This window comes from Octopus bimaculoides, chromosome 16 (assembly GCF_001194135.2).
Source record: "Octopus bimaculoides isolate UCB-OBI-ISO-001 chromosome 16, ASM119413v2, whole genome shotgun sequence".
NCBI lineage: Eukaryota > Metazoa > Mollusca > Cephalopoda > Octopoda > Octopodidae > Octopus > Octopus bimaculoides.
In genome coordinates, this window is record NC_068996.1 from 54346443 (window position 1) to 54362768 (window position 16326).

Sequence of the window (16326 nt, forward strand, 5' to 3'; positions counted from 1 at the left end):
TCTTCATGATCTTTGACAACTATATCTGGTCTATTTGCCTTAATTTCTCTATCTGTGTGTATTGGCATATCCCAGAGTATGGTTGCTTTCTCGTTTTCTGTGACCTTTTCTGGCGTGTGTTTATATTATTATTATTATTATTATTATTATTATTATTATTATTATTATTATTATTATTATTATTATTATTATTATTATTATTATTATTATTATATGTTTGGCTTTTGCTAAGACAACAAGTTAGAATTTAAGTTGGTGTTATGACTAGGGTGCCGTATTTTTGGTTTTGCACAGAGTATTGTTCTAGAGAATGTCAGTCAAAACAAGTAAATTAGAAGTTTGTTTTAAAAGTAATTTCATCAGATGTTAGTCTGATGTTAAGATGACAGTAAAAGGTGTTTGTTGTTTAAAAGGATTTTCACACTGCCTACTGATTGAAATGTTTTGGGATTACATAGACAGTATTTTACGTAGAATATGAACAGCTTCTTTGCAAATTACCCAGTAAATATATTGTGCTGCTCTATTGTGCCTGTTGAGATACTCTGTAGGCGCAAGCAGACTGCACATGGAGACAACATGATCAATGGTCTCATTTTGTTGTTTGCATACACGACATGTTGGGCTTCTGCCGTTCTTTAAGATGTTGACCTGGTAGCTTCTTGTAGGCATTAGTCTTGGGCTGCTATGATAAACCCTTCTGTTTCTGATTTCAAACCAGAAGACACTAACCATTGATGGGTAAGGGCTTTGTCAACATCGGCATTATTAGCTCTCTTTAGGTATTTGCCATTGAGAGGTTTTTCTTGCCATTTATCAGTAAGAATATTTAAAGTAGCAGTTTTAGCAATGGTTTTCATATGCTTAGATTTTTCTGTGCTTGTTTCTAGTACGTCTAATTCTGGGATTTGTTGTATTTGGAATTCACTTAGATATTTCTTTGCCTGTTTTGTTACCGAGTATGAGGTTGTCTTGTTTTCATGCTTCAAGATATTTTTTAGCATCCAGTCATCAGAGTTTTGCAGATAAGTATTTTGGCCAATTGTGGCAATCTTCATTGTTAATTCCATTTGTAAAAGTCCACGGCCACCCTCCATTCTTGGCAGATAAAGTTGTTCTATACCTGCCTTAAGGTGGTGCATTCTATTTCTTTTCAACAATTTTCGTATTTTTCTGTCAAGATCACATATTTCAATAATTAACCAGATAATAATATTGAAACTGTGAGTCACGCCCGGTATGGCTAAAGCATTGATCGCTTCGATTCTGTTTCTTGCATTCAGCTTTGTCTTGAGTATTGCCCTTACCCTGCGATAACATTCTTTTCCGATCTTTTCCCCCATCATTGAATATTTGATTCCATCACTTTCAAATACCCGAAGGTAGTTGTAGCTCTCCATTGGTTCGAACTCCTTTATAACATTTTCTCCGTCAAGATTAACATTTGGATGTTTCTATCAGTTTCCCTCTGATAAATATAACACTTTTATACATCTGAGTAGGCCAAATTCCATCCTGATGTCATTATTGAATTGTTCAACAGTTGCTAGTAAGCCCTGTAGTTGTTGGCCATTATTTCCAAAGAGCTTTAAATCATCTATGTAAAAGAGAGCAGTGGCTCTCATGGCTTTTGATCTTAATTGATTGGAAGTGTTACCATGTACAGTGTTTTGTCTAGGTATAAAAGATGGGCTACAGTAAATATTCTGCTCAATATCACAGATTTACTTGTCAGTTGCTTGACCTTAACCAGTTGAGCATGTCTCTTAATGGCTGACGAAATGTGCATCTCTGATCATGAGCAGAAGTAGTGGGGGAGCATCATAGCCATGTGTTGAGAAGAATTAACCCTTGGAAACATGGGTGTTTCATGCAACATTCTTAAGCAACCCTTATTCAGGGACCTTTTAAGCGGGATGGGTTACTCAACTTGATGAAAATTCTAACTGGGCCCCGCCTGCGAGGTCATGCGCTGTTTATCTTGATATGAGACCACTATGTCGCGCACATATGGTTGTTATGCATGTGCCTGGTGTACCCTTATCAGACGGGTAGTCATGATGGGTATAATGGGCTTCGTACACTTTACCCCAGTGTCACTTTGATGGCATTCATTGCTCTCTCACTCAATAGTAATAATAATAATGGGAGAGCAGTGCATGCCATCAAAGTGACACTGGGGTAAAATGTACGAAGCCCATTATACCCATCATGACTACCCATCTGATAAGGGTACACCAAGCACATGCATCACAACCATATGTGCGCGACATAGTGGTCTCATATCAAGATAAACAGCGCATGACCTCACAGGTGGGGGCCCAGTTAGAATTTTCTTCAGGTCGAGTAGCCCATCCTGCTGAAAAGGTTCCTGAATAAGGTTTGTTTAAGGATGTTGAACGAAACACCCATGTTTCCAAAGGTGAATTATTCAAACACTAACTAATTCTTCTGAACACATGGCTATGATGCTCCCCCACTACTTCTGCTCATGATCAGAGATACACATATCGTCAGCCACCAAGGGACATGCGCAACTGGTTAAGGTCAAACAACTGACAAGTAAATCTGTGTTATTGAGCAGAACATTTGCTGTAGCCCATCTTTTATACCAAGTAAAACAATGTACATGATAACACTTCCAATCAGTTAAGATCAGAAGCCATGAGAGCCACTGCCTGGTACTGCATCTGGGCATAATTATTATTGAATGAGAGAACATGCCATCAAAGTGACACTAGGGTACAATATACGAAACCCATTATACCCATCATGACTACCCGTCTGATAAGGGTACACCAGGCACACGCATCACAACCATATGTACGCGACATAGTGGTCTCATATCAAGATAAACAGCGCATGACCTCGCAGGTGGGGCCCAGTTAGAATTTTCTTCAGGTCGAGTAGCCTATCCTGCTGAAAAGGTCCCTGAATAAGGTTTGTTTAAGGATGTTGAACGAAACACCCATATTTCCAAAGGTGAATTATTCAAACTCGAAAGAATTCTTCTCAGCACATGGCTATGATGCTCCCCCACTACTTCTGCTCATGATCAGAGATGCACATATTGTCAGCCACCAAGGAACATGCTCAAATGGTTAAGGTCAAACAACTGACAAGCAAACCTGTGTATTATTATTATTATGATACTCAAGTAAATCCTAATTACTGATTTTTCTTTACTTGACATCAGATAATGACAAATTAAAAAATTAAAGTAAGGCTCTGTCTTTGGTATTTCTCTATCTTTGGTATTTCTCTATCTTTACTAGTGATCTCACCTTCGAATCATCTGGCATCGCAACAGCTATGGTCTAAACCATTTTTTTCATCTTTATCAATGAGCACAATATCTTGTCTCTATGACCTGGTCACATTGTATATTAACATCCAAGAGGATTTTATATTGTTCATTTTCCAGTACTCCATCATTATTATTATTTATAAAATATGCGTTAATAATGAAAACATACCTCCTATAATTTCAATGGTAAAATTAAAGAGGTCATAAAAGCAATCTGAAAATAATTTCTAACTATTGAACACCTTGAAGAGTAGAAATTCTCCTCATTATTCAAAAGACGAAGCAGTGTTCATGGTATAATTGCATTTTTTTTTTTTTTAGTTTATGCTTGTAGATAACAGTAAGAAAGAAGAGTTTAAATAGATATAAATTCGTCTCTATAATATGATGAATAAAATTGATATATCATGTTTAAAAATAAATCAAAGTTGATGTAATTATGTTGAATATAGAGTGCAAATGAATAATAAAACGGCGCTTTATATATTGCTAGGAAAATATTCTTTTAATATTGGTGCCTAACGCTTGCCTGATGAATCATGTTTCAGAGATTCTTAGCTTGCGCTTTTTTTATTATTTTCTTTATTTAATTTCAACATTAAATTAAATTAAATTTTTGTAAATCTCGTTGATTCACAAGATAATGCGTTAATAAGAGTTTACTTTATTTGATACAAAAGATAAAAATAAGCTTTTTGTTTCTTTTTTTTCCAAAATATTAAAAGCATATGTTGCACGTAATGAGGTAAATAGTGTATCACCTAACTATTGTTTCAAGTTTGCATAATTTAGAGTTTAAGATTTTATTATCTTATTGATTAATAATATTTTCTTCTCCTTTTTCCTATTTACAGATGGTTAACCTTTACGCCGATGTTCTGCCTCAGTACAGACAAGAAGCACCCAAAACACCACCGCATATTATTCTACATTATTGTCTATTCAAAGCTATCTGGGATTGGATGATTCTCATTCTTACATTTTATACAGCTGTCATGGTACCTTATAACGCTGCCTTCAAGAACAAAACCATGGATCAAGTTCCTCTTTTGGTGGTTGATAGCATTGTCGATGTTGTCTTCTTTCTTGATATCATTTTAAACTTCCATACAACATTTGTGGGACCGACAGGTGAAATTATATCTGACCCTAAAACTATACGGATGAACTACTTGAAGAGTTGGTTCATAATTGATTTATTATCTTGTTTACCTTACGATGTCTTCAATGCATTTCAGGACGTAGAGAAGGTAACTATTTTAACAGTTTCATGTCTATAAAATATAGATTTATTAAATGTATTCTATGATTGTCGTATCGATTTTAATGCTCACACTTGATTCAGTGTAATAATGTTGTAACATTTCATATTGGTTCCTATGTTTTTAAAACATCGATTCAATTTAAAACAATTAATATACCCATTTGCAATCGGTAACAAGTCGTAACGTACATTGTGTGCAATGTCCAATTCGGTTATGTTTGAAAACTACTGCAGTTTCAATGAAGTTCAAGTATCTATTACAGGTAGATCATAAACATGGATTACAAGAATATTCTAAATAGTAGCGAAAATAATGTTCTATAAAGAAGTTGTTTAATATTCAGATATAAGAGAATACAGAATCAAGGCTGCCCCCGGACTGCAGTACTATTATTACTATTACTACTAATAATAATGATGTTACTAGTACTAATATTACAAATACTACTAAACTGCTTTTAATCTTTCTTTACAATGAAACGCAGAAAACATCCTAGTTTTCAGCATGATCATGTAATTTATTCTACATAAACAATTTAATTACTCACCAATGTTCGTTTAACCGTTGTACAGAGACTGATCAACTAACAACCGAATTGAAAATGCTTCATTATTCGCATAGCGTTAACTAAAACTGCACTTTTGATGTTGACAGTAGTATAAGAAATCGGGGTATGTTCTTTCTATTCCTTTTGGAAAATATGAATATTTCGGTTGAGTAAAAGTTTTAACCAACTCAAAATAATACTCTTTCGGTTTATTAGAGTTTTCCTTTTGTCAAATTTACACCAATGTGAACATTTATCTAACACTGGTTCCATTAAAGCGCGTTTTCTATGTCTGTTCGTCAATACTTATTGGTATCATAATGGCGAGCTAGAAGAAACTTTGGTTGAACTTCAAAATTTTCGAAACTTGGCAATAATTTTGATACCTGTATTGTGGTATAGAATGTATTCCCACAATTTTAATTCGCGGTTTTAAATATATTCATTTAATATACCCTATAAACATTTTATGCATATATATTCAATGTTTTTATAATTTAGTTATTCGTGTCACATATTTAAACAGCAATTAAGATAGAAAGAAATTTCGGTGATTCTCATTTGTTTTAATGTAGATTTACACTTCTTTAAGCTGCGTTCAGAATTTGCTCCTAAAGTGATTCGTATATATCGCAGTCTTTCATTAAAACTGTTCGCCAAATAGAAAGATTTCCAACGCTATAATTATAATTTCATCTCGTGTGTATGTGTTAAATAAATAATTATATCGCTTTAACCACGCCAAGTGACGATAGTGATTCAATCGAGTTTCACTGCACGAATAAGTTTTTTTATGTACTTTAGTCATAATCAATTTTTTTCTATTTAGCAATGGAAAAATCCAGAGTTAACTCACAGTTTATATGTTTTCTAAATAAAAGGTCTTTGCGAAGAATTTTAGTCCTTAACACTTCTGATGTCTTGCTTTATATATTATATATGAAAATATCAATTAGCAATTCGTGGAAAAATATAAGAATCTATATTACCTGCTTATTAAACAGGTTACAGGTGTGATTTTGTTAAATTTGTATGTGATTATATTGTAATATTGCTACTTCCAAGGTTGCGTATAAGTGTGAATGTTTGTGCGTACGTTATTTTGCATAAATACCGACATTTTCAAATGATTAAGTACACTATAATTACCAATTTTTAATATCCGTATAAAGAAAACATTATAAAAGGCAGAACAGGGCTCTTGCTGGAAGACGAATTTGTCTGTGTGTATCTAGTTTCTCTTACATTATGCGCTTCCCTACGTAAATATTTATTATGAACAAATATATAAAACTTACATGTTTCGTACCTAGTAAGGTCGACTGTTGGGTTTCCCTTAAAACTCAGCGATTCTCTTCGACAATCTTTTTTAGGGTTCTTCACTGTCATGCTTCACATCGCTTTACATTCAATTCCAAATCGTCTTTTCTTACTGGCTTGACAACACTTATTCTTTTGTTTGTTACTTTGATTGAGTCTATATTAAGGATATATTAATACTCTACAATATGCAAGACGATATAATGCTACTACGAGTTTGTTAGACTGTTGACACGATTTGATCTCTCTAAACCGTTCGAAACACTTTTATAAAAATGGCTCCATTGCACCATCTTTTGTATTTTTTCTATTTCTTTTCTTTTCTTTTTTTTTTGTCTATTCTGTTTCCTTTAATTATATCACCCGCTTGTCTCTCCGAGTCAAATATTTCTTCACCTGCAATCAATAGAATCGATACACTCGACATTCTTTTAGAAAAAACCTTGTTAGTCGTATGAGAACGAGGATGGACCCCAAGAGCCAATCACAATTCACTGTGTTAACGGAAAGAAAAATTACAAGAGATATTTGTACCATTGGGTATTACTCATCTGTCACTATTCCAACAAGAGAAATTTTCTAATATTAACACCAGGATTCGAAGAGATGCGTATGTGCAGGCATAAAAGTACTAATTCTTGTAAAACAACTTTTTCATACACCTTTACAACTTTGGCTCTAATGAATTGTTGCTTGTCTGAAATTTTTCTAGAGTATTCTGCATTTCATAGAGCATCGTTGCAGCAATCTGTCGCTTCTTATGTCTTCACAATATGAAACTATATTTTAATTGAACTTATAAGTATACTGAGTATGCTTAGATAGCCATTCGTTCAGAATCGATAGATGTACCCCATGTGCTCTAAACGGATGTTCTTACTTCCGTATTTTGTGATTCGCGTTTCAGCACAGCGTTGTTAGCCTCTATTTTAACTCTCTTAGATATGGATATATACAGAACATCGTTTCTTTTATTGGAAACTTGCAAACAAATGACTTCATCTCAGGTTGTGTACTGAATCAGAAGCAATTATATTGTGGAAGAGACACGTTGGCAATTTAAAAACACTTCCTTAAACAACTCGTATAAACAAAAAAAATCTGTCCTAACACACACACACGCACGCATGCACAGACACGCACACACACATACATACATACATACATACATACATGCGCGCGCATGCACAGACACGCACACACACACATGCATACATACATACACACACAGACACACACACACACACACACACACACACACACACACACACACACACACACACACACACACACACACACACACACACACATATATATATATATATATATATATATATATTAGAGCTAAAGTCTTAAATTAATCCACCGTATCGCACCAATGATAACAGAGAAAAACAGTATGCGAGGAAAACGGAAAGAATTGATACATTTAACAGCACAAAATAAAATATTATGCAGCTTAGGACATCCACATACCCAGGTTTCAGCTTTTGGATATTTAATCCTTGAGCCTCTTCAGTATGAACTACCCGGTAAGAATTCACGAACATCACGTTAAACTCTGACGGGCAACTGGTTTTGTTTTGCGCCAAAAACAGAGCACACTGTGTAGAAAAATCATAAGCAAAAGATTCAAACACCAAGATTTGAAATAAGATGTCTCTACTGTTAATATCATCTGTGGGTAAAGTTCAAAAGTTATGATATCCCCAGCAGTCGTTGGTCGGCCTGTGGCTATAGTAAAAGACACTTGCTCAAGGAGCCACTCAGTGAGACTGAACCCGGTACCACGTGGTTGGGAAGCTAACCTCTTTTCTTAAAGATTTCAATATATCCACAAATGGAATCACCAAACCATTACACAATAACGAAACATGTTCAGGGATATATATTTCATACAATCATCGGAACTTTATATGATGCCAAAAAGGTTGGTAATATATCGATATCCTTTTTATCGATATGCTAATAATGAAAACTATTGCTAACTCTCGATAAGTTATGTGCGCATGTGTATGTGTGCATGTATGTAAGTGTGTGTGTACCCGTGTGTATGTGTGCGTGTACCCGTGTGTGTACCCGTGTGTGTATGTGTGTGTGTATATGTATGTGCGCATGTGTGTGTATGCGTGTGTGCATGTGTGTTTGTGTGTGTGTATGTGTGTGTGTGCGCGCATGTGTGTGTGTATGTCTGTGTGTATGTGTGTGTGTGTGTGTGTGTGTGTGTTAAGGTGCATGGCCAAGTGGTAAGCGTGTTCAACTCAAGGTTTAGATTCCCGGACAGATTGTTCATTATGTTCTTGAGCAAGACGCTTCACTTCACATTGCTCCGGTCTACTCAGCTGCGAATGAGTGACCCTGCAACAGACTGACTTCCCATTATTTTCACCTTGACAGCTGCGTGGCATCATTCGAAAGTTAAAGTATGGAGCGCATCGTGCGACCAGCTGTGTATAAGAACGTTCGATAATGTGTTGTATACAATGATACAACGATACATATGTATATATATATATATATGCATGTGTGTATGCGTGTATGTGATACAATGATGTGTGTTTCTGTTGGCTTGCTCAACCGAACTTCCTTTCCCCTGTCAACAACTTATCCATCTTGAAGGGCTAGGAGGTTAAGTACCCTACGCTCATTTGTGGCCCACATTTGCGATACTTCATATGGTTAAAATGGAAGACTAAAATTATTGCTAAACACAATCACATTGTCTATAACAATTACGTCGATAACGTACTCAATGTGACAGATACAAAAATCACGAAAATAATTCCATTTTAAAATTTATCTTCCAAAAGAACTCTAGTATAAATTTAGCCGCAATACCATCTCGTCCTTATATATAAACATTGGAAAAACAGACAATAAACATAGTACGTCATCACACACACACACACACACACATGCGCGCACACACACACACAAATACACACAAGCACACACACATAATACCAGTTGCATATACATGCACGAGGTTAATGAGTGTTCCCATAGATACGAATTATCTATAATCACATTCCTTCTTAGACGATCTTTTTTTTATTCTCGTCTACTAAAGAGGTTTTAAATGAGGAAATCTTAAAAGTAAAACAAACATTAGTTAGTAATGGGTACCTGAATAGATTAGAAGACAAAGCTGCAGAACAATACAAAAACAAATTCTCCCAAACATGATGCAACAGATGCAATATCCAGTAACAAAAACACACATACACACAAAAACAAACACATATTATACTACATAAATCAAACATACCCTGGTTACAAAATGAATGAACATTTCATTATAAAACTCATAAACCACTATACATGTATCATATCTAAGCACAAATTCAGAATAAATTACAAAAACTCAATGACGGAGAAAAAAAATCTTCTCAGCATGACACCACGATCTTACAAGCAATCAAACGTTAGTCTGACAAACAATGTAATATGCAAATTTCAATGCAAACGTGAAAATTGTATACTTCACGATTCAAACTGTAACATCAGCAGATAAGTGCAATACTTTCACGTTGGTTTTGCCAAATATTTTCAACAACGCGAATGGCAACGCGTTATACGAGAATAACACGGATTATGAAAGAAAATCAAAATATAAAAAACGCTATTTTACAGTTTCACGTCTTATACAGAACTCCACAAGAAGAGAATGACCCTGGAAACTTTAATAGCAATATATCGACCCAAAATTGGTTCTAGAGACGGAACATGCCAAGCAGAGAATGGAATCAGTGAATCAGGCAGGAGTATTACTGCTAGCCAACAGTAGGACACGATCAGCATGTCCATACAATGTATATACATGTGTGTGTGTGTGTGTGTGTGTGTGTGTGTGTGTGTGTGTGTGTGTGGAGAGAGGGGGAGAGAGAGAAGGCGTATGGCCCAGTGATTAGGGTGTTGCATTCACGATCGAGAAATCGTGGATTCGATTCACAGTTCGGGCAGTGTGTTGTATTCATCAGCAAAATGCTTAATTTTGCGTTGCCCTGCATGACACACAGACAATGTCAATTTGATGGAGGGACTGAGCTAACGTGCAACAAAACACATTTGATCATTATAGACAAATCATTTGATGTTGTTGATCAACATGAAATTGTGGAACCCTCATCCGTTGTTTAACGACGGGACAGCTTATAACATACATACACAAACATGCAAACATACATACATTCACGCATACATACATACAAGCATACATACATACATAGATACATACATACATACATACATACACATACATACATACATACATACATACATACATACATACATACATACATACATACATACATACGTCATACATGCATATATACATGAACAGTAATTGTTCCATCTTCACTGTCAACTGCATATCTAACTTTCCGTCCATGAACTATCAGATGACTGTTCAGTCTCGTTGTAGATTTGCTTGGTTTGAAGCAAAAATGATAGGCGAAAGTTGTAACTTACTGCGCGCTTCCAACTGGTTAGGTCTGCACTCGTCACCACTCTTCTATTGAGAAAGGACTTTCAGTAGTTGGGATGACAAATGAGGTCGCCATAAAGAGACATCTGTACATCATTGCAATATAGTGACAAACGTTTGTACAACGCGTATATCACTCTCTGGATCTCTGTGATTAGCGCCTCGTGACAGTCCTAAGCAAAATCGCCAGCAACTACGTGAAACTGCTGGTTTTACATGAACGTCCCTCTCCTAGAAGGATGTTGCGACAGTTGCTAGGGTTCCCTCACTCCTTGTTGTTTTTCTGTACGCCCTGACACCCACCATTTCTGTGTCCCTGTGCTGAGATGGATCGCCATCACATATGTTAGTTAAACTACAGCTGTGATCCTGACAAGTGTTTCTATTCTGGGTCAGTTGCAGACCTGAAAACAATAGTGACTAAGAGGTGGTTCCACGCTCCTGAAAACCTTTGCATTTCTGAACCAGGACCCACAACCGGATGCAATTGAAAAAACTGGAGCAACATTTTATATTCAGAACTGGAACCATGGTACCGATATTTCTCTCTCGCTCCTTCGTCCCTCCGTATACTGTGATAAGGTTTTATTTTTAGACTTCCTCTCATTTTAATTTTTCTCTTAAGGTACCCCCACAAGCTTCTCTCCCGCTTTTTATTTATCTTTCCTTCTATCTCTTTCACATAGTTTCGTTCTCCTAATATTTCCACTTCATGTATCCATTCTCGCATTGATTTGCGTTCCCTATCAGTTGCTCCCAGCCACTAAAACGTAGATGCAAATTACTTCTGTATTTCTTTGTTCTCTCTGTATTCTTAGCTCTGAAGAAAGGCACTGCCCGTAAGGTCATAAACTTCGCTTTCACATGGCAATATTACTTCAAACTCCTTGTCATTTTTGCTAAATAATATAAGCCTTGCCAACGCAGACTACCACGAGTCTTCTTCAGTTCTCTTATAAAAATATGTGTATGTGTAAATTATATACATATATACATAAACACATGCATATATACATATATGATAAAGCATGTATGTACGTACGAGCGTATGTATATATGTATGTATGTATGTCCGGGTGATTTTTCACTAAAAATAAAAGGATAGAGTTTGGACAAAAGCTAAATTGTCTTTTTAATAGATTTTTCTATGTGTCATTTATAGAATCTTGAATTCCTTATTTTTCTGGTGGTTCTGAGTAGATATTGGTCTGTAATTTCATGAATCGCATCTGAGATTTAGACCCATGGCTAGAATTTGATCAGGACCAATGTTGCTGGTGAATTGAAATCTCTGATAATGCAGACTTAAACATATATTTTGTGCGGAAGGTAACATTCTTATCAGAATTTGGTACCAGACACATTTCTTCAATGTTCATTAGAAGACACTGATTATGCCTTTTGCCGTTCCTATGCATTTGTATGGTGTTCGATACCGAGAAATGGTCATTAGAGTTATATTCGCTGTTTCTGGTTTGTCTTGACACTTTTTAGGAATCTCCTGGCTTGCTGTGACAGGTTGCATAAATTTTTTAGCATTTCAAAAAAATTACCTTTCAAAGTAAACATGTTTATCTTTTTTCACGTGACATTTGTAATTCAAGCAGTCTTCTGAAGAGCACATTTTACTTGACTCTATTATTTTATTTTACAACTGTTTTGTGATTAATAAGGTACTGCAAAATCCATTAACGTATTTTCGTCTTTTGGTAATAATTATTATAAATAATTCTTTCAGACTTTATGGCAAGTGAACGCTTTTCTTGTTTCTTTGTATTACAACACATATCTGACGGAGACTTTCAATTCTAATTAGTTTCTTTGGATCTATTTTACTGCTTAAATTTCGATGTATAACGTCACTCTAAAAATGTTAATACGATCCACATCCAAAACTTTACTTCTGTACTTTAGTGATATTATTTTCAGTGTCCACTTGGTTCCATTCCCTTCATTATTCATTACTTCGCCATTACTAAACTCCACGTCACATCTCTGAGCACGGCACGTTTTCTCTCACTTTCTTTTTCTCCTCTCCTCCTCTCTATTTCTCTCTCTCTCTCTCTCTCTCTCTCTCTCTCTCTCTCTCTCTCTCTCTCTCACACACACACACACTCACAACACACGCACAGATACATACTCGCTCACTCACTCCAGCGGCTTAAATAGATTTACACGTAGTCGTTAGTTGCCGTATAACATGTCGCTTACGCTTTCTTTTGTTCTACTGAATAAATATTGAATTCTCCTGACACATTTATCTCAATTTTCAAGTCATACATAAACAATCTTTTATCACTTAATTGTCTACCAAATAATATATATTCTTGGGTATTCCCTTGATAATCCCATCACTTCAAATCCAGCTACTCTAAATTGAACCACATTTATCACAGTCTTCCACATAAACAACTATACAGATTATCGCTAGATTTTTATCTAATAATTCTAGCCTGAACACATTATCCATTCAGATATTGATTTCAACTGAAATCCATGTTATATAGTTTTCGCACCTAGGAATTACATTGTTCTACCTGAAACCTTTCAGTAAGGTTCATGTGCTTCCATTTACCTAACCGATCCATTTTCACCACCTTTTCTGTTTCATACATAATTTACAAACACTATAACACAATATAGTATCATAAATAGTTTTCATTATGATATCTATTCTAATATAAGTACAAATACACAAATTTTATAGGAGGGATATACTTGATTATAACGACATTAGTATTTGACTGCTACATATTGACATAGGGGAGATATCATATCTATTTTTCGAATTTGTTGTTACAAATGCAGATCCTAAAGGAACGTGCAGTATTTTAATATTTGTGTCGTCGAAACGTCAAATTTTCTTACTATCTGTTACTTTAAAATCCTTTCCAAACCAAATTCTGACTGGAAATTATCTCCTTCAGGAATTTTTTTGTTTTTGTGGCCTGTTTTTGTTTCTGTCTACGTAAAAATATTCTCAGTGTTGACCAGCGTTTAAACATTGTCTTCTAAGCCCAAGCTCATAATCTTGTGACTACAGTCATACAATTATGATAAGCAAGGTTCAAAATTAACTTCATGGTAAACATAGAAAACTACAACCAGGTTTTTTTGTGAATTTTGCCATTACTCTAATTTACACTGGTATCCCTTGATAGATCCTATCTCACGAGCTCTTATCTCACTAACTCCAATCTCTTACGTTATTCCAATCAGATTCGTGTCTTGCGTACTTCGCCAAAATTCATGTAAAAAAATTGCAAAGTATTCCAACAAATAATCACTCTGTAGTTCTCTCATTCAAGTTTCATTATTTGGGAAGCAGAACGGTCCAACTCTGTAATATCCACTTCAAGGAAGCACGTGAATAAAAATAATTTACTTTCTTATAAGGTGAATTACTTCCAATCTGAGACTGAAATGCTTCACTAAATGAATATTTTTCATACTGATTGCTTCCTTTATACATTCAAACAATGCTTTTGTCCATTCATAACGATTTCCATGTAAATTTTCTCTTCGATACGACAGTCCATAATTTTAACTTACGTATGCCTGACCTCAAGACACCTGCATGATTTATAATATTCACACAGTATCCTTGAAGAAAGAGTAATTCATTAAACTCTACGGCTATTTTCGATGGAATCCTTCTTTGCGTAAAATTAAGATGGTTTCCGAATATCAAATAAAGAGAATTTTAAGGTCAATTTTTTTCCAAAAGTTTTTTAAAATTATTTTGCATACAGATGTAGTTTTGTTTAATAAAAATATATTCATATATTTTGGAACATTATATAACGCAAACAATGAAACATTTTGTTGAAAACTTCTTTTCAGAATTTACATATTTGAACCAATTCCTTACAGATCTTTTGATTTATTCAAAAAATAGAGTATTTCCTTCCATAATTTGTCTTTATATTTCTTAACTAATAACAATACCTTTAAAACAGCAAATTCATACTGAAATATTCACCAAGGTAAAGCATGTCTAAAAACTGATACTCTTAATATATTTGAAGATGTATATGAAAGAGACTATGTTTTGATGGATAAGTGTTTTAAGCATAGACTCAGTGTGATGGCAACGATTGGGCAGAAATCGCTAAACTCTCAGTTGTATACCTCAATTAACTCGGATATCTACGCAGACAAAGATCAATTATTAATACATCAATAAATTCATCGAAATGAGATTATAATTGCTAGTATTGACAGTTAATATGAATGACAATGTTATAGGGTTCCATCGAATCGATTTTGATTTATATCAGCTTAAGCTTAATATTAAATATTAATTAAAATAAGCATAGAATTCACATAATGGATAAGTAAAGAACTGTAATTTACTTAAATTTTGCAGCTGATATTTTGCCGTTAGGTATGTAAATAAAAATATATTTTAGCATGATAAAAATTCAAAATAAGGCAATTTTTTCATGTAGAGTCATCGCCAGCGGGCATATTCTGAATGATGATAAAATCTTACAATATAATGTGTTATCGCAGCTTATGTTTGTACTTCAAAAGATATTTATTATTTCATGTTTTCTTTAATTCATGTGACGTAAATACTTGTAAGCTTAATACAGGAAAGCTAGAAAATATAAACCTAATTTCAAATGTTTAAAGAAGCGTTTAAATGGTAGAAATTATGTTTATCTTCTCTGAAATTACAAACAATAAATAGTCAATTTTGTGGGTTATTTTTTTTTTTATCAAACGCATGATTCTCGCTTATCCAAAACACCTCAGATTTAATGACGAACGTTTGAGATTATGAGATATTCAGGTTCCTCTCAAGATTACGGGAAACACTTCACTTTAGACGGAGGCATGTTTGTGTGGTACGAAGTTCTCTTCCCAAGCACACGGTTTCGGGTTCAGTCCCACTATACGGCACCTTGCGCAAGTATCTTTTACTAGAGCACTGGGTAGGCTGAAACCTTGAGAATTTGATAGACTGGAACTGAAAGAAGCTCGTCGTATGAATATATATACATATATATATATATATATATATTATTCATTTAAAATATAGAGATGCCTATAATAGGACATCTAACCCGCTAGAAAGAGCAGCAAAACACTCTATACCACAAAAATAGGGATAATTTCGAAAGAGAATGAAAAATAAAAACATTTTTACCAGTCTATACTCTGTACCATGGTTTCAAGCTATTTAGCAAGATAAAAATATATCTAACTCGGGAGCTTTCGTCAGCAGAGTTCCGGATTAGCGTGTAAACATGAGCCAAGGAAAGAAACTGACTCGAGTTTACAAGCTTAATTTCTCAAAAATTAACCACGCATGTGCGCATTAACTAATCAGCAGTAAATGTAAGACAAATGCCGATTTTCTTTCAGAAATTAGCCAAAAAATATAATATCATTA

General features: G+C 34.7%; 1 protein-coding gene across 4 annotated transcripts in view; it reads left to right on the forward strand.

The window, feature by feature from the left end:
* The window catches only part of LOC106884153 (potassium voltage-gated channel subfamily H member 1), a 430860-nt gene that overhangs the window by 289477 nt on the left and 125057 nt on the right, over window positions 1-16326 (forward strand). For all 4 annotated transcript variants that reach the window (XM_052973779.1, XM_052973780.1, XM_014935387.2 and 1 more), the window contains one exon: window positions 4162-4557. In XM_052973779.1, coding sequence (XP_052829739.1) covers window positions 4162-4557 — 396 coding nt within the window. The remainder of the gene's footprint in view (window positions 1-4161; window positions 4558-16326) is intronic.